The sequence below is a fragment of the Ipomoea nil genome, unplaced genomic scaffold (genome assembly GCF_001879475.1).
Source record: "Ipomoea nil cultivar Tokyo-kokei standard unplaced genomic scaffold, Asagao_1.1 scaffold0382, whole genome shotgun sequence".
Taxonomy (NCBI): domain Eukaryota; kingdom Viridiplantae; phylum Streptophyta; class Magnoliopsida; order Solanales; family Convolvulaceae; genus Ipomoea; species Ipomoea nil.
In genome coordinates this window covers 1,019,992-1,044,181 of record NW_017616810.1, presented here as the reverse complement: position 1 = coordinate 1,044,181, position 24,190 = coordinate 1,019,992, and the positions used below count along the sequence as shown (strand labels likewise).

Here is a 24,190-nt window from a genome sequence, read left to right as displayed (position 1 = left end):
ATATCATCAAATTATACATTTTTTAATACAACCTTATATATTCTTTTTTGGGATGAGTCTCGAACCTGAAACATTCATTATTAAAAGTAGTAGAGTGATGTTATTAGACTATAAAGTACTTGACTCATCGATCAAATTATATTTGAAACTCCATTATTTACCTCATTCGTTATGTTTCAAACCCGTACACTGCGACTACATACTAAAGAAGTATATTATTAAATTTATTTTAGATTGATTAACTAATTAAACTATATCAATGCGTGATTCCATTCCGTAGTGAATAGGTGATGTGGTTGTTTTTGTGCACACCGAAAGTACAACATTCTTTAAAATTTATATGTTTTCTCTAATGAGATGTGAAGAAGTATATATAAGAAGTAGAAGAAAGAGCAAAAGCTAAAAGGGATGTGAAGAAAAAATGGCAAAGGGGAAGAGAAGGAAGGAGAAAAAGGAAAAGGTGGAATGAAGAATTTGAATTGTTGTTGTGTGAGTGTATGCATGGGTGTTGTTGTCTCTCCCAAGCATGTCGTCAAAGTCATCATTGTCCTTCGTGTATTGCCCTATGAGTGCCCAGCAACATCATATCATTACCCACTGCAATTATTTAGTCCCCCACCCCATCCCCCTTTCAATTTTATTTCCTTTCATAACATTTTTTTTAAAAAACATAATACACTATTATTCACTTATCATAACTCATAAGATGATATAAATACTATTGATCACATATCATAAGTCATAAGATGATACGGAGTATTAATTTAGTCAAATTTTGATAGGATTCCATTTGAAGTTCGAACAATAATTGATCTAATGCCAGTAACTAATTTTATATCAGATTGTTCATTCGTCAAATTAATCTTTCTTTTTAGTTTTTTGAAATAATTTTTTATATTTATCAACTTTGATTTTTTATTTGGATGATCGCTAACCAATTCTTTTGATGAACAATCAATTAGAATTATACACAGACTAATAATGATTGTGTCAAGTAGAAACTGAAAACCTCTAATTAACCTGGAAGATACACAGTACATGTCGTCTGATTTACAACCCATATGTATCAAATTATTTTGATATTTTGTGTTGATTAATTAATAGAGCTTTTAACCTTTTAATATATATAGTTTTGAAATATATAAATTGCATTAATTAATACTGAATTGCCAAGGACTTTGTGGTCTAGTGGCACCAAGTTACTCTTTTATATAGGATGTTATGGGTTTGAGTCTCAATGGAGCCGGTATTTACTCTTTGTGCCTCTTTGTACTTTAGTAGATTGAGAAAGCAGTTATGAACATGTACTCCATTCTAATAGAGTCAGTAAAATTGAATTAATTAAAAATTGCTCGTTACATGTCTTAATTTTATTCTCCATGATAGTATATTGCTCGTTACATGTCTTAATTTTATTTAAGAAAAATGAAAGAAGTAAAAATTGACCTTTTTTTCTTTGAATAATCTAAGTATGTCATGCTAGCCGAGAATAAAATTATAGTAACAAAAAAAAAACACATATAATATTCTCTTTGATTTATGAACAAATCATCCGCTGCTATTCGAAGTGTGCTTTGAGTAAAGCATGTCTTATGATCATAGCTGACAAAGAATCATATGGAAGTAAACCATTCTAATTATCAATAAATGATCGATTCAAACTATAAAATACTATAATAGACAACTCACACAATATCAAGTCAATTATTCGACTAACTCGATTAGAATTATCACAATATAATATTTACTCCCTTTTTTGGAAGGGGAGGAGTATAAATTATGAAATTAAAGGGAAAAAAAAAAAAAAAAAAGGGAGAAAAGTGGGACAAATTCCGAATCCCTAGGAACAAACGAAATCCACTGCTTTTTCTTTTCTTTAATTTTTTCCTTTTTCTTTTTCTTTATTTTCTTTTGCTCTTCTTGCTGCTGCTGCCGCCACAGTGGCATGACTGACCCATTAATTTATTTGGTTGCATTTCTAATATTATCTATCATCTCATCTCTTCATTTTTGTCACTTTATTCCTCTTTGCCCTGCCTCCTGCTTTTGCCTGTACCTACTATGTCTTTGGTTTTGTTGTGCTTGTCATTTTGTGTACAAAATTCTAAAAGTTTCTTCTATCTAATTTAACAATATTTTAATTTAAACTTATTAAAGTTCTATATAATTGTCCCATATTGTTAAAAGTACAAATGGTATAATTAACAATGTTATTTAACGATGTTAACAATCTAGGAGAGAATAAAATGATAAAATTAGAAATATAGGGGAGAATAAAATGGTAAAATTAGAAATACTAGGGGAGAATAAAATGGTAAAATTAGAAATAATTTGTAAGTATATAATAAAATAAACATAATGTATAATATACATTGCAATTAATTACACACACACACACACACACACACACACACACACACACACACACACACACATATATATATATATATATATATATATATATATATATATATATATATATATATATATAGGGTCAGGTTCCTGTGAGGTCAGGTCTTCCCGTGCGGTCAGTGCGGCATACACCATTAGATATGCATAAATGCACCGCATAGTGTTTCTAAATACACCATTATATGTGGTGTACTTTTTTTTGTGTGGTGTATTTTTTGACATTTCATTCTGGTGTATTTTCGAACACTGTATGGTGTATTTATGCATACCTAATGGTGTATGCCGCACTGACCGCACGGGAAGACCTGACCTCACAGGAACCAATATATATATATATATAGGATCAGGTTTCCGTGCGGACAGTGTTTCCCATGTCACTTGCCATTTATGTATAAATGCAACACAAAGTGTTCAAAAATGCATCACTAGGTGTGGTACATTCTGTTGGGCATCGGTGAATTTCATTGTGGTTTAGATTTGTTCTCACGTTCTCACTTGAGACATGATTCTCATATGATTAAGATTATATATATATATATATATATATATATATATATATATATATATAATGAAATTTATACAGTGTCAATAATATATAATACAATGATATGTACAAGTCATATTGTGTGGTTGTACATAGCAAATTATACACTAGTAGATTATGATTCATATTGTAATATAGACTATTTATAAATGTTCAATTTTTTGTATTTAAAGTTATTTCTAGGTAGTATACTAAATATAGATCTTTAAAAAATAAACAGGTAGTACACTAAAAATAAACATTTAATATATTAAAAATGAACATGCATATCAGTGATTCGTCTTGCAATGTGAACAATTATCCACAAGGATTGAGGGATTGGTATTTAATATTTATGGTAATAGTTTATTATACTTTATACAACCCATATGTTTTTATTTTATTGTTATTTTTTTAAAGAGTATCACAAATACATACAAGAAATCTAACGTAGGATATATTACATATGTTATAGACTTATAGGCAGACCAAGTGCATGATATAATTTGACGACATGCATGGTCCCACTGGCCCACCCTCAACCCCCCCCCCCTACCCCCTCCACCCCACCCCACCCTAACTTTTTCCTTCTCTTATATACTACATGGACGTAGGACAAATTCTCTTGTCCACCAAAAACCATGGGTGATCTGCACGCCATTGCTTACAGAACCACCACCTCTTCCCTCGCCGGAGTGGGTGGTTGGGACCTCCACGACCTCGCCGCCGGTGGCTTTCCGTCTCCCGGTAAACCTCGTCTCCGGCCTTCTTAATTAACTTTGTTTTCTTTAATCCCATATTTTAATTTGACTGACTTTATGCATGCATAATAGTGTCGGAGAACACGCCGCCGTTCTTCTCGTACTTGGACTCCGACGACCTGTCCACCGGCTACCTGGAAGACGCTTTGTTCAAGTTCAGCTCGAAGAGGAGGAGGCTGCTATTGTTCGATGATGATGATGATCAAAGCAAAGACTACTTTAATAATAATCTTAGGGTAATACTAATAATTATTATAATGATCTTTTGATTTTATGTATGATTAGTGAATTATTATTCATTAATTTGATCAAATGATCATTAATTTCTCAGAATATCACAAAGTTGGATTATGTGTTTGGTGCAGAGCTGCCTGGATAATGGGAACACAAACCTCAATTGGTTTGAAAATTATGATTGCTTGAGCCAGATAACCAAGTGTGATAGCCTTTCAGGTTAATATTATTTTAATTTTTCAATTTATATATATTTTTTTACATTTGATCCGTAAAATATAGAGGTAGCATGCATAATTTTAGTCACTAATTTACATGTTGTACGTTAATTACTACCGAAAATAACTACTTGAAAAAATTACGTTTTTAACTTCCTAATACATAATTGGATGATGAAATATATAATAGTCGTTTTGTGAACTAATTAATTAAGAGACACATTTGTAATGATATTCAAAATAAAGATTGAAATTGCACTTATTCTATATGTTAAAGGTCAAAATTGTAATTTTTTTTTGTTTTTTTTTTTTTTTCAAATTATGTGTGTTAATAAGTCAAAATGTTACACTGTAAGGTCACAATCATATGCTATTATTTAAGTACATACCCATTCCACCCTTTTAAGTAGGGCATTTGTAGAGTTTGAATTTCTTACCTAATGGCCGTACGACCAAGTAATCCTTAATTACCTACCACTAATTTAGCATATACTATATTATTTAGATATTTTTCCTTTTATGGTTTTCATTACTTTTAACATTTCCAATTAAATTTGAAGTTTAGTGAAAAGTGTCTGTTAACCTTCTTAATTTGAGTCAGTAAGCTATTGATAATTTAAAATGATCTGATTTACTTTTTTTTTTGGGTGATCCGTTACTAGTTAAAGTTATAAGGTGAGCTGCACTTATAGTCCATTTTTGGGTAAGAGTTAAATCAAAATGTAAACAATACGAATTCAAACTTAACTATTCTGTCAAAAATTAATTCTCATAGGTAATCGATGCGATCGAATCGGGGGGTCAAGAGTGATACTTAATACAATGTTGTGAAAGACTTGTATTTTTGACAATATTAAGTATGGTGATAACCAGGACTATGTGGTCTAATAGTATCCGAGTTGGACTTCCATTTGGAAGGTTGTAAGTTCGAGCCTCAGTGGAGGTGTTATTGGCTCTTTGTGTTTCAATAGGTTGAGAAAGTATATGAACAGATACTACAATGTAATAGAGTTAGTAGCATTCAAAAAAAAAAAAAAAAAAGTATGGTGACATGACGTTGATGGCAATATAATTGAAAAACTTTGCATTATTTTCAGGTGAGGGAATATGCAAATCTGGAAGTAGGATGAGCACTGAGGAAACTTCCTTTTTCACAGAAATGAAAAGAAACAACCCATCATCAGATGAGGAAGCCATCTCGGCTTTGGCTGCATACCAAGATTCGTCGTCCTCTTCCCGGAAATACTCTGCGGATAAGCCTGCCCCACCGCCCACGGTGGACCCACCGTCGTCCTTTTCCGCCGGTAATTCCCTCCCTCGTCGCTTTTGCTGTTTTCTAGCTTCTTTGGTTTCATCGTACTGATCAATCCCAACAAAGTTGGTTAGACAATTAATCTGATAACTATAAAGTTTTATGTTCAACTTTCAATTAAATCTTTTTTTATTTAAACTGGTCAATAACATAGACTGATTTAATTCTTTCTCGTAATTTCTGACCAAATGGAGTTTGGTTTATTGTTTCGTGACTGATTTTGGGCAATGGGTATGTTTTTTCCGGCCAGGAAGCGAGGAGGATTGGCGGCGGAGGAAGAGGGTGGTGTCGCCGTCGTCGGCGGCGGGGAAGCTGGTGTACCCTTTCGCGGTGGTGAAGCCGGGAGGGAAGGAAGGTGACGTGACACTGAACGACATCAACGAGAGGATTCTGATGCCGCCGACTCGGCCGGTGAAGCATCCCGTCGGGGACTTCGCTTGCCGGCCGCTGGTGTCGCCGGACGGACCCGGCTTGTCCGGCAAGGCGGTGGTGGCCTTGACTAGGATTCAAACTCAGGGTAGAGGGACCATCACCATAATCAGGACAAGAGGCTGAAATTTATTTACTTTTAAATGGGGGGACAAAAAAAGAAAAAAGAAAAATGAAAGAATGAGAGGTGTTTTTGTTTACTACTAGTGAGTGATAAGGAGTAAAACATGCTTGAATTGTATAGTAGAGGAGGGAGACATGTTTGTATACATATTTTGTTGTTATTTCATAGTGGAATATATATAAAAAAAATTGCTTGTTTAATCTAAAATTTTATGTATATCTTTTCTAATTTATTATTTAGTATTAAATATTTCGTAATAAGCATAAAGACATTGCTTATTTTTATGACTATTGCAATCAACGCTTCAATGGTCATTCAACACAACTTTTAGAACAAGTGCATAAAAATAATTAGTGATAACCGTACAAAATTAGTGTATTGCTTTAAGTGATAACAATTGAGAACCTATTATGTCTTTTTTCTAGGGCTTATATACAATTAGGAGCATTGAATGTTCTAGCACAAATTAATAAACTAAATTCCTACAATATGCTAATTGATTATAAGTAGATTGAGTATCAAACATGAAACATGATAAGTATCTCCCTAAAATATGACAAAAAATTAACTAAATTGCTATTCCTAGAAACTGCGGCCCCTTTTTCATACTTCACCCTTATAATCAATTGAGCTGCACATGCGACATAAATTATCTTGTCATTCTTCTCAATAAATTATCTTGTCATGATTTGATTTATGAATGTCAATTTTTTTTTTTTTTGGATATACTTAGGGTTTCTCTCGTTAAACACAATGACTGATCTCCTTGTTGAATTGTAGGCACCTCTTTTAGGTGGGACAACTGACCTGGAGATTTATGCTGCTCCATTCTCAAAGCCAAGACATGTGATAAATTATTACACTGTGACTAGTTAAGAATTATTCATTCAAAATTAATAAAATTAAAAGTTACATATACTAAGAATTAAATTTAATATCTCTCTCTCTCTCTCTCACACACACACACACACACACACACACACACACATATATATATATATATATATATATATATATATATATATATATATATATATATATATATATATATATATATATATATATATATTATGAGTTTTGCTACATGTACTCGCTAATCTTACTCCCTAAATTTTACTCTCTGACGTGGCGAATTCTGATAAGTTATTTTTTTTCATGCAGGTCCCAATACAAGTGTCTACATCAAGGTTTAGTATGTTGGAGTACAATATGATAGTACATGTAACATTTTCTATATATTATATTATATTATATTAAAGTTCAATTAAAAATAAAAAATCAAAATTTAACTGGACAATAATTTTTTTTTATTTATAATGACAGCTATTTATTTTTATCTTTTATATATATATTAGACATTTATTTAATTGTGTAGAAAGCATTATTACAAAAGATTCATATTAATGTATTAAACAGAAAAAAAAAATCACTTTATTCCCATTTTCTTAAGAGGTGTGTTTTGCACTTCCTCCCTTAGCCTGCTTTTTTTTGGTCCAATCAAATTTGAATATGTCCACTAGATCGATTCAAATATTATTTTATTCAAAAAATTCATTTAACTTTTTCTGTGTGAAAAAAATTTATTTGTAGCTATTATTTAAGGATGTGCATGGAGCAAATTTTATTTTTATGTAATAAATAACTTGTAAACTACATAAAAAAAAATGTTTTAACATTGTGAAGATCCTATGTAAATATACAACGGGCTCGATTAGTTCAAGAGTGTATGAACAAGAATCAATTACTTATAATCTTTTAGTATGTCCATTTAACCACTTATATTTGGAAAAAAATAAATTAAATTTTGACCTAACGATTGGTTGATGTATCTGTGTATATAGAGTGTTGACCAAGCGAGCTAGGGTGGAGATGATCCAAAAAGAAGTTGTCAGGGCATGTGAGAAAGCAAAAGAACCTCCCAAACACAAACACTTTCCCTTTCAACAATTGCAGCAGCATTTCACTAAAGTCAAGGATTCTTTACATATATATATATATATATATATATATATATATATATATATATATATATATATATATATATATAATGAATTATAATTTTTAGCCATTTAAATCACTTGATGAATTATAATGAAAAAGACTTGACACCCAAACCAATTAATGAGAACCTACCACCTTATAAAGACAAAGGCCCTGTTTGGTAAAATGGTTGTTAGCTGATAGCTGTTAGCAGTTAGCTGATTGTGTTAATTAGAGGGTATAAATAATTGATAACATTAGCTGATTGTAGAAAAGTGTTTGGTAAATTAGCTGTCAGCTGATAGTTGTTTGGTATAATTTCTTTTCTCAAAAAGCTAATTGAAAATGTTGCTTGGAGTAGCTTTTTGAATTTTAGCCTTTTGGAGTTGCAAAAAGCTAATTAACCAAACATTTGTATTGATATTTTAACTAAATCAAACAATTAATAGTGGTCAAATAAGCCAAAATTGACCTATAGGCCAATTTTTTTACCAAACAGGGCCAAACTATAAATATAAATTTTTAGTGAAGTTTGAACATATGACCAAAGGTTCTAACCACAATATTCTTGTAACTTGAACGAAACTTTGTAGTTAATAGATACTATATTAATGAGGAAGACACTTATAGATTTTTTGGTCATGGACTATTGTGGATCAATTCCTAAATTGTTAATGCATTCACTTTCAACCCCATATTATTGACACTAAATTGGTACTTTAATTTTGACATTATTGCAAATGAGTAATTCGTAACATAATTAACCTAAGGAGGTGACATCAATAACTAGTAGTAAAATGTCTTAAACTAATGCTACTTTAAATTATACATTTTTCATTATATATACTTTTTTTTCTTAGTACATATAGATCAGAATTAACCATCAAAGAATTGAATCTACTAAACCTCATAACTAAGGTCAATTCAAATTAAACCTTAAACTTAAGACACTTCAACGCTCATATCCTGAAAACTAGTAAATAAAGTAAATTATGAGATGTGTCTCAACTGATCTATATTTTTTTTTTTTTTGTCTTGATAACAATCAAACCCGACACGAAATTGCTAACAAAACAAAAGAAACAAATTATAAATTTATTTTAAGTTAATTGACCAATTGAGCTGGGTACTGAATTATCCATAACTAACGTCGCAAAACATAATAAATGAATTGAATTGCACATGGAAAAATATGATGATATGAGAATTGAATAGCTACCTAAGATGTATAGTTGGCATGATGAAACGGTCAACTCTCTATCCAGACAAAATCTAGCATGTTGGCCCAACTCCAACTTTTACGTTGCCGTATTAGACAGGCAGCCGTCGCATGATGCATAACAAATACCTTTCAATTCTCACCTCGTTTTTGTGTCTAAAATGGTTTAGGAAAATAAAAATAATAAAAGCATAGTATAGTAAGGTTAGTTGGGCAATTTGTTTAGTAACTATAAAGTTTCAAGTTCGACTCTTTATAAAAATTATTTATTCTTCTTTTTAAATTATTGAGAACTGCCAATTGATCTTCTCAAATTAAACCGGTTACTAATAAACGACTTATGCTAGTTTATAGTTGTTTGGCAGGTCATTTAGAGTGCATCAGACAGAATATCTATGATAAAAAGTAAATTTCATCATTTTCCATATTTATAATTTTTTTTCTTTTTCCATCATTTCTAATTTAGAGCTTTGGAAAACCTCACAAGTCACAAGTGAAGGGTCATTTAAAAAGATTGATTTATGTGTTTTTTTTTTTTTTTTTTTTTTTTTGTTTTTAAATTTAAAATTTATATATAATCTTTGTGTCAAGAAGAAAAGAATTTGAAGTAGGAGATAGCTGTATCGCAGAGTAGGGATAAACATCACACTAGCATGTGCACCTAATGATTATGGAGGTTAAAGAAAATGATTTGGTATGACTTTTGAGTAATGCTTAGATTTTTAACTTTAACTTGGCTCTTTAAACCAATAACTCATTTTTTGTAGGTGAAGGGCTTTTGACCTTAAATTTCCTGTCTCCCACTTCCCTATTAATTTATATCTATTTATTATTTTTAGATACTATTACATGAATTTTAAATTTTCTCTTCAATTTTTTAATTTTTTCCATAAGGGAGAAAGTTCAAACTCCCGACATCTCTTAAGGGTTGAGAATAATTAAAGGTCCTACTGAGAGTCGAACCCAGGTCGCTGGATTCAAATTCCAAAGTGCTAACCACTACACCATAGAATCCTTGACTTTTAAATTAATGTGATATAATATGATAAATTGAAAGCAGAAAGATAGACTATATTTTCATTTTTTATTTTTAAATAAAATCTGAATATATGATAAGAATTCTCCTAAAAAAAATGCAATTGGAATATGTTTATTATTTTTTTATCGTCTCCAATCCTAAAGGCTTCTCACACTCCGGCCCACAGAGTATCTCTATCCACTTTGAGCGTAATCTCCACACTATTGGGGTTGAAGTTATGCTGATCGAGAGCCCGACCCATGGTGTGCTAGTTCCAGGAGCTATAAACTAAAAAAAAATGGGAAAGAGTACAACGGGCCCCTTCATTGATAAAGGTAGGTCCGCCTAGAGAGGATAGCTTATCTAGGAAAGGAATGAAAAGGCAAATGGTTTCCTAGGAAGGAGATGGTGGTTGGTCGACTAAAGGTTAGAGTTAGAGGACTAAGTCGAAGCGCAGCACATAAGCGCATATTCATTCTCGGTTCCTCTGTTTGTTGCGAGAGAGCTAATCGAACGGGAGGGCACTAAACCTTATGTTGTGAGGAAGGGCGAGTGACGAAGAAAGAAGTGCCATGAGCAAGGCAAAATGAGAAGTATGATTGAAAGTTGGTTGCCCTTTACCTTAACCGCTTATAACCAGAGCAAGCAGGGGAAAGACCCGGCCTCTTTTGTTGCTCTTTGTCTTTTGGGTTAGCTCTTCCTGTCCTGACAAACCTTCTTGAGTGAGAATGCTACCGCTACGCCCCAACGAGGAGAAAGTGAGCTCTTTTCTTTTGTAGCTCCTCGCTGCTCTAGTCAGTGTATAACTCCTATTAATGAAGCGCGCAGCACTCCGCGATCTCAGGGCTTGGAAGACCCTTCGCCAAAGGGCGTCGTTGCTACTTTTTGCGTGACTACTGATAGTGATGACCTACTTCACTCCCCGCTACCGAATACTGCTGAGACAAATGGGTCGAAGCAAGGGCGGTTATTCTCTCATATATTTGCCCATTGAACCAGTGAGCTAAATCCTAGATGCATGTTTATTATTATTATTATTATTATTATTATTATTATTATTATTATTATTATTATTATTATTATTATTATTTTGTGTGGTCACAATAAATATAGAGTCTAAGTAGTTGGAGACCATCTGCCGTCTGACTCATGGAAAATCTTTATCTATTTAATTTGATATTGTAATCCCCACCTATTTGATTGCCTATGCAATGTCACAATGGATGCAATAATGCATCAATGATTTGATTTTCATATTTTTAATTTTTAGACTTCTTTTTTTATTTGTTTATATGAGTTGATTATATACATGGATTCTGATGAAACAATCCTTCCAATAAAAGAAATATGATTAATCACAATTGTTCATCAATTTTAATTTTATCAATGATCGATGATTTTAGTAAATATATATATATATATATATATATATATATATATATATATATAATCAATTTTATAATTATTATAAACTTTTAATTTATAATATGAAATCGAAACCGCATTTTTTCCCCTTATTGTTTATCTACAAATTCTAAGCCTAACTAAAACTGCCTCCAATTATTAATTCATCAAAATCCAAAGTTGATTAATGTTAATATTAGGTGACTCAAATGTTCCTACATAATAAACATATATAATGATAATATAAAAATTTACATGGTATATTTTCTCATTCAAAAAGTGTGAAAAATGAAATACCTAGGAGATCAATGAATTCATTTTACTCAAATCTTAGAAATATTAAATGAACCAAATGGGTCATGAATGTTTAATATTCGCCACCAAGACACAACTCAATTGGCCAATCAAATCAAAATAAATTGAGAAGTTTTATTTTGCTAACAACTGCAATGTGCATGGTTCAGGTTTTTTTTTTTTTTTTTTTTTTTTTTTTTTTTTTTTTTTTGAATGCTATTAACTCTATTACAATGTTGTATCTGTTCATAACTACTTTCTCAATCTACTAAAGCATATAGAGTCAGTAGCCGACTACTTTCTCAACTTACTGAAGCATAGAGAGTCAATAACGTCTCCACTGAAACTCGAACCCACAACCTTCCATATGGGAGTTCAACTTGGTGCCATTGGAAGATTTGTTTTTTAAATATAAAAAAGTGAGGTATGTTTTGCCTTTGTTAAGGGCATGCACTAGTGTATAAACATTTAGGGACCTGTAACTCTGTAAGCCAGTTGTAGTACATCCAATGATTTACTTTCTTTATCAGTCGTGTTAGAGCACATTGATGGTTTTTGGGTTTTCGGGCCCAAGAAGGTCCAACACAACCTTTAGCTGGAGGATACACCTTTCAATAAAGCTTGCTAAAATAATATGGGCTCGATGATTTTGACGTGGAAACCGAAAGGAAAACCACGGGCCTTTTTGGGCCGTGCCAAGCCTAATTCCACTATGCATTTTGTAGGTGTCTTTTGTACTTACTTGTAGGGCTATTCTCTATATGTAATATGGAAATATTGTGTAGGGAGAGAGTTATACTTTGTACATTGAGAGATGGAGTATGCTTCTTGATGGAATGGTGGCGGAGTCTTCTCATGTGGAGTCTTCTTCGTGCGTGGAAGAGCGGTGGAGCCTTCTTGGTGTATTGTGGAATGAGGCCTTCTTGGGAAAGTAGTTATGGGAGAGTGATAGTAGTCCTTAAGTGTGTAGGAAGAGTGCTTGGGAGAGTCCTCCCATGTGTATATGAGTGAGTGAATGGTCCCTTTCTTCTTGTCTTCCCCTCCTTTTTATAGCTAGCCCATCCCAAAAGTGTCCGTTGGACCATTTAGTAGGGTATTGATGGGTGATAATTAGGGTAGTAAGTAAGGGTTTATGTTAGGGGGTTATGGATAATAATAATAATAATATGGGGTAATAAGTGGGAGTTTAGGAATGGTGGGGTAGTAAATAGGACTTTAAGGGTAGATAATTAGGAATTTAATAGGGGCTAACGGCTAGTTTTAGGCCGACCCTCTATCCGTGCCGATCCCCACACTCGCGCCGACTCCCGGATCGAGCCGACTCCTCAGCTTGGCCCGTATCTCTTTTGGGCTTACTCCATTTTTCTCTTGGGCTTTGCTTCTTCTTTTTGGGCTTGATCTCTTTTCTTCTTGGGCCCCGAGCCCACGGGGTTCACACCCCATCACACATAGTTCAAACTTAAGAATATTTAATAGTTTAAACTTTAAACCTTGAAATATTCTTAACTCACTGCTGGAAATCTCGCGTTTTCCGTCCAACAAATATTGGACGGAAAACGCGATATATTGGTCGGAAACGATGTTTCCGTCCAATATACCGACCAAAATGAACGTTCGGAAAAACCTCCGTGGGAAATTCCGTCCAACTACGACTTTTGGTCAGAAATAGCGTCCAACGAACAACAATTGGACGGAAATTCCGGCAAGTACCCCACCATTTTTAAAACGTGGGAATTTCCATCCAACCTTGTGCGTTGGTCGGAAATTCCGTCCAATTATGTGCGTTGGTCAGAAATCTTATTATATTTTGTAATTTTCCTTCCAACGGTTGGTAGGAAAATCTTAAATCATATGTAATGTTTTTATTATTTTTATATTACCAAAATTTTATTTATATCTATTGTAAATAAATTATATGTCATCAACAAATTATTGAACACACTAAATTTCAAATTGAAAATATATTTAAACATCAAAATTCTTTACAACAAAAATTATTGTCATGTTCATAAAAAAAAAGTCATGAAAATATATACTACTTAATTGATACTACTTAAGTATGCTGCACCTAAATAAGCCTTCAAATCCGACACTACTTCAATGGCTTTGATCAATGTAGCATCCACAACCTTCTTCAATGACTTTGATCAAATGTAGACCTTCTCCAAAATTAGACCGTGATAGATTTCAAAATGCAAAAATCATACAGAAAACATAAACAACACTTGGAAAAACAAACTTAGAAGTATTTTCTCTCTTGCAACTGCAAATGATCCAACATCAACAAAATCATCATAAGCAACCTGAGATAAACATTTCATCAAGTATTATTTGCAATGATAAGAGAACTAATGGACACAACATCAGCATAAGAGAACTAACTTACACAAGCACACCGCCATGAAAATGGGAGAAATTTTAAACTTGAATAAGGACCTAAACAAATTACTACAACAACATTCTTTCTTTTTATCTGCTTAATTCCCATTTCTCAGTAAAACAAAAGGGTTGTTAAAAATAGAGATAAATAAAGGTGAGTCCAACATTACTAACAGCCCAACTGCTATCAAAGGGCAGTCCAACATTACTAACAGCCCACCTGCCTGTGCTTGTCATGTAATATGTTGCCGAACCAAGAGTCTCATTATCCCTCTCATACACTATCTGGTTAAACGATGTTATTTCTTGACCACCACACTTAATAGCAAAGCTAGAGTCTGTGGGTGATGAGCAAATATGAAGTGTTAAAAGACCTCCATCTCAAAATGCATAGAAATAGAATAGTAGTCATGTTCTCACCAAAAAAAAGAAAGAAAGAATAGTAGTCATGTAATAATTTGGCCTCCTTTTCACAGTATGTAGCATGCAAAATTATATAAAAAGTTAAGAGGACAGAAGCTGGATACGAGTAGAAATTTCATCTTTAAAGAATTACAAATTCAACATATTTGTTTTGAGCATAAAGTATTGATCAATGAAACATATTTTGGTTTAACAGTGTTCAAATAGCAATAGCTAGTCCAAATCTTAAAGTATATATATATATATATATATATATATATATATATATATATATATATATATATATATATATATATATATATATATATATATATATATATATATATATAAAAGAGAGTTATTAAAAACTAGCTCACAAATAACAGGCAGTTGAAAGTGAGTGGTGATTTGCTGCTGCAATTGAAATCCATTCATCTCAGGCATGTGCACATCTGCAATAACAACATCAAACCCACCTTCTTCCACCCCACCAAGAATAATCTGTGCTTCCCTGGGGTCTTTCACTGTCACAACTGCACCCAACCCCATTAATTAAAGGTTTGAGAAAAATTATGAAGCCTGGCTCAGAAGTCTAACCAATAAGTTTGAGAATGGGAATTAGGATTTTGCAGATAGCAGAATGGAAGGCAGGAACACTAATGAGGAGGCAATTCATGAAAACACATAGAACCAGTAAAGAAATACAACAGAGAAAGAGTGGAGGATACGGATTCGACGCATTAGAACAGATTTCATAAAGGAAGCATGGAAAATTATTTGTAAAATTCTAAATCCCCAATTCAGGAATCAAGCTGGTTTATCTAAGGTAAACTCTAGGTTGGTTTATATTCAATCAGAATGGTGATAGCAGACTTTAACGATTAGATCTGAACATCAGAAAAAAAAAACACAAAATAGATCAGCAACATCAACAATAAAATCGATCAGCAACACCAAAACTAATATAAATCAGCAACATCAAATTTGATATCAATAAGCGACACCAAAATCAAATATATCGGCAACATCGAATTAAACTAAAGAGCAAAAATAAAATAAAATAAAACAGTAATAACAAAACTCAAAAATAAAAAGATAAATAAAACTGAAACAGAAACCCTAGAAAAGCAGAACAAAAAAAAAAAAAAAAAAAAAAAAAAAAAAAGTCTCACCTTAGCAGTAGAGGCCGCCAATGAAACAGACAAAGGAAGGTTTGGATAGAGCGTGAGCTTCGGTCCTCCGTCTGGACCGGTTGTGCGACGAGAAGAGGATGACGACGAGCGACGACGACTACTGTGGGGACAACGACCGACGACGGCGCTGTGGGAATGACAGCGAGGGAGAATGGAGAGCTGCGGTAGTGGGGTGCTGGGGTTGTTTTCGCGTGGGCTGGAGACGGTGGAGCGAGGGTTTTGGAGTGGTGAAGTCGCAACGATATGAACTGCTGAAGACGAAGGGTAATTTGAAACCCTAATAATAGTCGTCAATCGCCAGAGCTTAGAGATAGAGAAGAGCTTAGATCTGTGTTTGGAGGGTACTATACGTCTAGGGTTTTATTTTTATTTATTTCCTAAATTTCCGTTCAATAATATGTTGGACGGAAATTAAAATTCTTACCATTTTTAATTTCTACTTATTAATCAATTTGAGTTTACCAACCAACACTACAGGTTGGACAGAATTTCCTTCCAACACCGGATGTTGAACGGATTTTCCGTCCAACGCGTGAATGTTGGACGGAACTTCCGACCAACTTTCCGTCCACCCTTCTTTTGCGATAGAAAGTTGAATTTTTTATTAAAATACCGACCAACTTACGGTTGGACGGAAATGTTGGACGGAAATAGCGAGATTTCCAGCAGTGACTGATGATACAATAATAATGAATTATGTGTGTAGGGGTAATCAATGATATTTTCTTATTTTTTATTATAAAAAATAAATTTGTACAGAAAATTTTGCAACAAAAATAACTAAAAGAAAAGAAGTTAGATAATATCCACACTTAATATATGATATATGGTTTTTTTTTTTTGGAGTACATATGAGATATGATTTAAATTTGAGAGATGTCATCTTAGACCCAAAAAAACAAAAGAATATCAAGTTGTACACAAGTAATAATTATAGTATATGCTAGGAAGAAATTTTATGTCATTGGTCATTGCTTGTCACGTGATTATTATTGGTCAATGAATATTGAGTAATCATTATTAGCATTGATTCATTGACGCTTGACGGTATATTTATATCATTATGAACCTTTATTATAGCTTTGATTGAAAAACATAAAGTGATTGTAAATCTACAAGATTTTAATTGGTGTAGGAAAAATGTTATTTATTTATTTATTTTTACAAAAACTATTATATAATGTAGAAGAAGCTAAAATTTTAAGTTTAAACTCGGTTTGAGCCTTTTTATAGGAGGCTTGCGATTGGTCTTGTCCTAATTGACTCATGGTCACTTCTAATATAACACTCATTATATGATGTAGCTATGAACAATCGAACTTATTTCAAATAGGCTATTGAAATGGGTTAAGCCCCAAGATGATTGGGTTAAATGGTTATACTAATGTGTGCTTGCAAGTAATGGTAGTTGTTTTGTCTTTTATATATATATATATATATATATATATATATATATATATATCTTTGGTAACCCCTCCATGTTATATTGTTGGGCGGAGGTTAGTAAAAGATTTAGTCTAGCACTCGGTGACTAGAGGATTATTGGGCGGAGGACGACAGTAAAAGCTTTAGGATCAAGTCTAACATTCAGTGTCTCGAACAATGTGATGGCTGTTTATAAAGAAATAAAGTTGCGCATTCACTATTAGTTATAATTTTTTGTGTAAGTGGTAAACGTTTAATCCTAACCAGTGGTATCAGAGATCACGAGTTCGAGTCCCAACAATAACCTTTAAAATATGAAAACATGTTCTATCAAAATTGATTAATTCTCTCATATTGATGGAATATAGAGATGCTTTATGACTTTATGTAACGCATCACTATATCCCTATAAAGTTATAATGCTCACTTTAAACGAGAGCCCGAGGGGATTAGGAAACTTCACTCTAAATTCAACTCAAATCTCTATTACTTTAAATGACTATTAGTCTATTATTATTACTAGACCAGACTTTATAATACATGAGTCACATAATAGTTGAATGTTAATAAATTTCATATTATTATTGTTAGTGTCGATTCGTTTGCTATAATATAAACAAAATATATAAGCAACGCGAATTCCCAAGAAGGATACACGGGAAATATTACACCAATTAGAGTTATTCTTTATGTTCTTGGTTAGAATGTTAGATTCGAGTATTGTGAGTAGATCTTAACTACATGAAATACATTTAAATTTATACTATACTTAGATTAATCATCGGTTACACTGCACCAGTCTAATTAATAGACAAAGTAATAATCATATTGGTCAAATTGTGGTCTACCCTTTTTGTGCCACTATCTCTGCAAGTCGTAACAACTATCCTTGTGTCACGTTGTCGCTTCGTGGTCCACCATATGTCCTCTACTAGATTCTTTCTACTCCATTCCTCTAAAAATGGACTTCATTCTCCATTCTAGAGGGTCCTCCTTCAATTGTTATACGATGGATGAGAGTTCATATTGCATTGTGAACCTGATACAAAAATTCTGTACTTTCAAGTAACACATTTTGTATCTACAATTAACAGTTTATGTATATGTAAACAAATAACTTGATAATTGCTGACACATAATATGATAGCTATATGTACAAAAACTATCAACTGTAGATACATAATGTGTTAATAATAGATACAGAATCTGAATATTATTTTTAGATAATTGTTGACGCATAATATGATAGCTAAATGTACATAAACTATTAATTGTAGGTACAGTCGTATAGAATATGTCAATTATAAAAACAGCTAAACCATGGTTAATGGTATAATTTGCCGTCCTCCTTTTATTGGGCTCCAAGTATCGACCGTAACCTATATCCCCAATAAACACGTTATATATGATAACGTCATAAAATATTTTAATATTATATTTTGAAATTTATACACACAAGGAGCATTACATGGGGCAAATTATTCCGTGGGTCCGGGTCCATCTTGTAAGGTGGATTCGGATTCAAAATACACAATTTATATGCTGTATGTTCACAATTTACATACTGAATGTTCATAATTTTTATATACTAAATGTTCACAATTTACATACTGAATGTTCACAATTAACATATTGAATGAATGTTCCCAATGTATATATTAAATGTTTATAATTTATATATTGAATGCTTACAATTTTATATACTAAATATTCACAATTTACATACTGTACGTTTATAATTTAAATTGTGAACATACAGTATGTGAATTAAGAACATTCAGTATATAAATTATAAATTTAACTGAATCCACTTTATAAGGTGGACCTAGATACATGACATAACTATTGATTACATGGGCACAAGGGAGAGAAACATTCTGTCCAATGCCCTAACAGGCATTAGAGCATCCACATTGGTTGGGAAGAATGGGGAGATAATGTAAGAGTGATTAGGAAAGAGAGTGTGGGAGAGGAGAGAAAAAAAAAAAGAAAAAACAAAACAAAACAAAAAAAAAATTAAAAAAAAAAAGAAAGTAGTCAGACGCGTCAGGCGCGCCTGACGCGCCTCCGGGCGCGTGCAGTGCACGCGCCCGGCTTTTGCCCAAGGCTGTGCGCGAACGCGCAAAGCCTTGCTTCTTCTTCTTTCTCTTTTTTTTTTTTTTTTTTTTTTTTTTTTTTTTCTGACAATCTCCCTACATTTGCAGGGAGATTATTTTTCAATTATCTCATGTCCACACTAGCTATTATCTCATGAAGGGAAGATTTAATTCTGAATTCTCCCCACAATATCCACTAGTGTGGATGGCCTTAGATCGGCCCATTTCCATTGCTCTCCGACAACCAGTCAACCACTAATTTTTTTTTTTAATATTAAAATTTTTAACTTACGTCATACTAATTTTAAAATTTCAAAATTTCTATCCAAAAGTGCTAAAGAAGGTAAATAATAAGTCCTCAATTTTCATACTATATGTACACTCTAAACACAAAGAGTCTTCATTTGATCAATTTTTTATACTTTGAGTCTCCTAGTGAATTTTTATCACTGAAACAAGACTTTTAAGGTGACAACCAATAAATTACCTTTGTCACATGACGAACAACTAAATGCTAAGAAAGAAATCAACAATCATTATACCCTAGTCTATGAATTATGGTCTATATTATAAGGTGAACCACCAATATAATGTTTATTGTATTTTTGTATATTAAATGTTCATTGTATCATTCAATTTTATATAGTGTAAGTTATATATATATATATATATATATATATATATATATATATATATATATATATATATATATTAGTTAAAACGAACATTTAATACATTAAAAAGAATATTATATATATTAAAAATGAATGTTTAGTAAAAATTCACCTTCCAATGTGAATCTATAATATAAATATAGGCTTATTCATATACGTTGACAAAGTCTCCGTCAACATTCAACGATGAGCAGGAAAGTCCGTAGTTTCTTGGACTTTCGGCCTCATCCTCCGTTTCCCAGACTCAAATCACACTTTGGTGCAAGAAATTTGGACTCCAGAGGCTTTCTAATCTTGTAAGATTCTCCCCACCCTTTTACGTTCTCCTTCTCAAGTTATTTTCTTTACTTTTCATTTCCCCGCATACAAATAATGGATTGCAGACGTTTAATTTGATGATCTTTCTGTGCTCCTGTTGAGTGTTGACTTGTTCTTAGCTCTGGGGTTTTGATAATAGCCATTATATTACCCACTATGCCACAGAATAATAACACCAAGGTTGCTGTGACTGTGAGGACTCACTGTGGTTTGATAAAAATGTGGTCTTTGTAGTAAGGAGATTGAGTGCTTTAATGTTGTTTTGGGAGTAGCAAGAAAAGAGGTTCTGTTATTTGGTAGTATAAATTGACTTCAGTTTTAGTAAGTTGGTGTTTCTTGTTAATGATTTTTGTTTTTTTTTCCGTTCTTATATCTTCAAATTGCTTTGTTATTACAGAGTACCATTTCTTCCCCCACTTAACAAGCCAGGCAGGATGAATGAACTTGTTGAGATGCTCATATTCACCATAGTTTTTCTGAATCTTGGAGGCCTAGCAAGATCCGATGCCTATTCCCATAGGTATAAAAGGGGAGATGAAGTCCCTCTCTATGGCAACAAGGTTGGGCCATTTCATAATCCTAGGTAATGATTTAACATGCCCAACAGTGATTTCCAGCACTTTTGTGTTTTTTAATCAAACGAATGAACCGAGGCTCATAGTATCGCAGATCAACAAAGTGGAAGAGTGAAGTATTTGCGTTATCTACCTAATTTGTCTTGTTTCTTTTCTTTTCCTACTGCAGTGAAACATATGCTTTTTCTGATATGCCATTCTGTCCACCAGGTTATCTTCTTTCCTATAGTCATTTTTCTTTAATGCTCCATATTACATTTCTATTTGTGTTGAAACGAAAACATTCACAGATGATCTGAAAAAGAAGAAAGAATCTCTTGGTGAGGCATTGAATGGAGACCGCCTTGTATCTGCTCCGTATAAGCTTCCTTTCTTGGAGGATAAAGAATCCCAAGTCATATGTAGGCAAAAGCTTACAAAGGAAGAAGTTATGTGGTTCAAAAATGCAATTTCACAGGACTATTACCTCCAAATGTACTATGATGACTTGCCTGTTTGGGCTTTTATTGGGAAGGTTGATAGGAAGGAAGATGAAGGAGCGGTTGAGTTCCGATATCATCTTTATACTCATTCTCACTTTGAAATTTTTTACAATCAAGACCGTGTACTTGCGGTCAATTGTCGAATAGGCCAGCATTCTACAGTTGATGTGACAAATGAGAAAGAAATTGATGTGGAGTTCTTATACTCGGTAAAGTGGACGAAAACAAATGGTGTGTTTGAGAAGAGAATGGAGAGATTCTGGCCGTCCTCCCGTCTACCATATCACTTGGCCATCCATTGGTTCTCTATTACAAACTCATCCGTGATGATTCTCATCTTGATTGGTTGCCTGGCAACAATCTATTTGCGAGTCCTGAGAAGAGATATATTAAAGTAAGAAGTCCAAAGAAACATACATGACTGACTATATGCATTACAGAATGATGATATTGATGTTTTATGCTTTTTTAAAAATTTATTCTTTAATCTCAACCTTCTGAAGGTATTCTCAAGATGATGAATCGAACGAGAACCAAGAAGAGTCTGGGTGGAAAGGACTCCATGGGGATGTATTTCGGTATCCACAACACAAATCTTTGTTTGCTGCAGCTCTTGGTTCTGGAACGCATTTGCTATTGGTGTTAGTATTCATTTAACTTTAGAAATTTTCTAACTTTATTGGAGAATTTACATTTCACTGCAACTATTTTTGAAATTACAGTGCAGTATCGATCTTTATTTTATCCCTGGTTGGTGTATTTCAACCATATGATCGAGGCGTTCTATTGAGGACACTGATCATCATTTATGCTATTACTTTTGGGATTTCGGGATTTACATCAGTATCTTTTTATCGTCAACTTGAAGGAACCAATTGGGTATGAACGGTTAGATTACGCCTATAGTTTCATAATGACCTTGAAATGTAAGCCTAAATTTGTTAACATATCGTCTATACTGTGTTTCTCAGATAAGGAATCTGGTGCTGACAGGAGGGATTTTTTGCGGGCCATTCTTTTTTATGTTCTGCTTCCTTAATACTGTTGCCATCAGCTATGGCTCGAGTGCTGCAATTCCTTCGGGCGCAATTATGGTGATTCTTGTTTTGTGGATATTTCTTGCCTCGCCCTCACTATTATTTGGTGGGATTCTCGGGAAGGGTATGGGGTTTGAGTTTCAAGCCCCGTGTCGCACCACAAAGTGTCCTAGAGATATTCCACCGTTGCGGTGGTACAGGAGTGCGATTATTCAGATGGCATTAGCGGGATTTCTGCCTTTTTTCGTTATGTACATCGAGCTTTATTATGTATTTGCCAGCGTGTGGGGCCACCGGGTGTACACGATATATGGCGTCCTCTTCGTTGTCTTCATACTTCTTTTAACTGTAACTGCTCTCGTGTCCATTGCTCTCACTTACTTCCAGCTCGTTGCTGAAGATCACAAATGGTGGTGGAGGTGCAGTGCTTCATTCTCATCTCATCTTAATCTCTTTGTTACATTCACTCTTGATAAACACGTCGATCCTCTTAACTTTGAACTGATTTTGGCTGTCGTCTCAACCTAAACAGGTCGTTTCTTTGTGGTGGATCTACCGGGCTATACATATTCGGCTATGCTATATACTACTACATGCAACGATCAAACATGAAAGGCTTCATGCAGATCTCTTTCTTCTTCGGGTACATGGCATGTATTAGCTATGGCGTCTTTCTCATGTTGGGCGCGGTGGGGTATCGTGCCTCGTTGCTATTTGTTCGTCATATTTACAGCTCTATCAAATGTGAGTAGTTGCCATACTTTGGGTCTTGGTTTTGTAGAGTCAATCAGCTGGTTTGGTTGAAGCCTTGAAATTGTTAAAAGGGTGAAGAAGTGGAGTATTGGGTGTATACTTTGGACTAACAAATATACAGAGATTGGGGGTAGTTGAAGTATGTTAATACTCATAAATGATACTCTCTTTGTCCATTTGTCTAATTTTATTTGTTCTATTTAATAGTTTTGAGTCAAATTTCGTTATTGAATCAGACACATAAAAAGAATGAAGAAAGTACATATAATGTTTGAACGACCTTTGGTTCACAAAATTGGAATGAAGTAGAAATACCAAGACTATGTGGTCTAATGGTACCAGGTTGGACTTCCATTTGGAATCGGTTACGAGTTTGAGCCTCAGTGGAGGTGTTATTGGTTCTTTGTGTTTCAGTAGGGCCAGTAACATTCAAAAAAAAAAAAAAGAATAAAGTAGAAATAGATTATAATTAGGCCATAAATAGCCTAAATATCGGTTAGTGACCTGCTATCACAAGTCAGAGGTGATTTTAGCAAGCTCCCATATCCTTATTCTTTTTCTTTCCAATACAAGGGCACATCTATATCATCCAGTTGATTTAATTACTCTTCTTCCAAGTATTTGTCTAATTAGACTTTGAATCTCAACTACCACTTTCACCTTTGCTTCGATAATGAAGATAATCCTACATAATTTAAACATTTATCCATGTTAACCAATAACTAATTAACAATATCAATGTATATGTGAATATGAACTAAAAAGAATTACCTTACACTAAGAAGAGCTTCATCCAATTTCCAGTTTCCTCGTCCACTTCCCAGAAGATAAGAACCAACACTTTTCTTCTCATATTCATTGTACAATATGTATAATTTGTTCTTTTATCCATTCAACCTTGACTTGACAAGTAAATAGATCAATCTTC

The 24,190-nt window shown here is 33.3% G+C and overlaps 3 protein-coding genes across 9 annotated transcripts; 2 read left to right on the top strand and 1 right to left on the bottom strand.

Annotated features, from left to right (window-relative positions):
• Positions 1-3,543: 3,543 nt before the first annotated feature.
• Positions 3,544-6,216, top strand: LOC109171807. Its single transcript, XM_019320884.1, has 5 exons — positions 3,544-3,682; positions 3,769-3,932; positions 4,062-4,149; positions 5,246-5,452; positions 5,711-6,216. Exons 1-5 carry the CDS (start codon positions 3,577-3,579, stop codon positions 6,013-6,015), a joined length of 870 nt encoding a protein of 289 aa, XP_019176429.1. The 5' UTR covers positions 3,544-3,576; the 3' UTR covers positions 6,016-6,216.
• Positions 6,217-13,937: 7,721 nt separating this feature from the next.
• LOC109172071 lies at positions 13,938-16,277 on the bottom strand. 2 transcript variants are annotated; one of them, XR_002052687.1, is made up of 3 exons: positions 15,882-16,277; positions 15,087-15,242; positions 14,543-14,645 (listed from the first exon to the last, which is right to left on the bottom strand). XR_002052687.1 is itself a non-coding variant. In XM_019321236.1 (2 exons), the coding sequence occupies exons 1-2, from the start codon at positions 15,256-15,258 to the stop codon at positions 14,440-14,442; spliced, it is 378 nt and encodes a 125-aa protein (XP_019176781.1). In that variant the 5' UTR covers positions 15,259-15,735; the 3' UTR covers positions 13,938-14,439. The 2 variants fall into 2 exon arrangements, 1 of the variants encoding a protein (XP_019176781.1); XM_019321236.1 differs by lacking the exon at positions 15,882-16,277 and having other exon boundaries at positions 13,938-14,645; positions 15,087-15,735.
• A 3,970-nt stretch (positions 16,278-20,247) lies between these two features.
• LOC109172069 (transmembrane 9 superfamily member 3-like) lies at positions 20,248-23,494 on the top strand. 6 transcript variants are annotated; one of them, XM_019321231.1, is made up of 9 exons: positions 20,248-20,393; positions 20,813-20,998; positions 21,160-21,200; positions 21,281-21,866; positions 21,976-22,113; positions 22,195-22,351; positions 22,444-22,928; positions 23,042-23,275; positions 23,310-23,494. In XM_019321231.1, the coding sequence occupies exons 1-8, from the start codon at positions 20,284-20,286 to the stop codon at positions 23,259-23,261; spliced, it is 1,923 nt and encodes a 640-aa protein (XP_019176776.1). In that variant the 5' UTR covers positions 20,248-20,283; the 3' UTR covers positions 23,262-23,275; positions 23,310-23,494. The 6 variants fall into 6 exon arrangements, with proteins under 6 accessions (XP_019176776.1, XP_019176777.1, XP_019176775.1 ...); XM_019321232.1 differs by having other exon boundaries at positions 20,840-20,998; positions 23,042-23,489; XM_019321230.1 differs by having other exon boundaries at positions 23,042-23,489.
• Positions 23,495-24,190: the final 696 nt, after the last annotated feature.

Bases quoted from the DNA above. Each gene is read 5' to 3' on its own strand.
- LOC109171807 (XM_019320884.1), top strand. From the start codon at position 3,577: ATGGGTGATCTGCACGCCATTGCTTACAGAACCACCACCTCTTCCCTC. The intron at 3,683-3,768 runs GTAAACCTCGTC...CATGCATAATAG, and splicing joins CGGTGGCTTTCCGTCTCCCG to TGTCGGAGAACACGCCGCCG. The intron at 3,933-4,061 runs GTAATACTAATA...TGTTTGGTGCAG, and splicing joins ACTTTAATAATAATCTTAGG to AGCTGCCTGGATAATGGGAA.
- LOC109172071 (XM_019321236.1), bottom strand. From the start codon at position 15,258: ATGGGGTTGGGTGCAGTTGTGACAGTGAAAGACCCCAGGGAAGCACAG. The intron at 14,646-15,086 runs GTGAGCTAGTTT...CATCACCCACAG, and splicing joins CTTTCAACTGCCTGTTATTT to ACTCTAGCTTTGCTATTAAG.
- LOC109172069 (XM_019321231.1), top strand. From the start codon at position 20,284: ATGAGCAGGAAAGTCCGTAGTTTCTTGGACTTTCGGCCTCATCCTCCG. The intron at 21,201-21,280 runs GTTATCTTCTTT...AAACATTCACAG, and splicing joins TATGCCATTCTGTCCACCAG to ATGATCTGAAAAAGAAGAAA. The intron at 22,114-22,194 runs GTTAGTATTCAT...TTGAAATTACAG, and splicing joins GGAACGCATTTGCTATTGGT to TGCAGTATCGATCTTTATTT.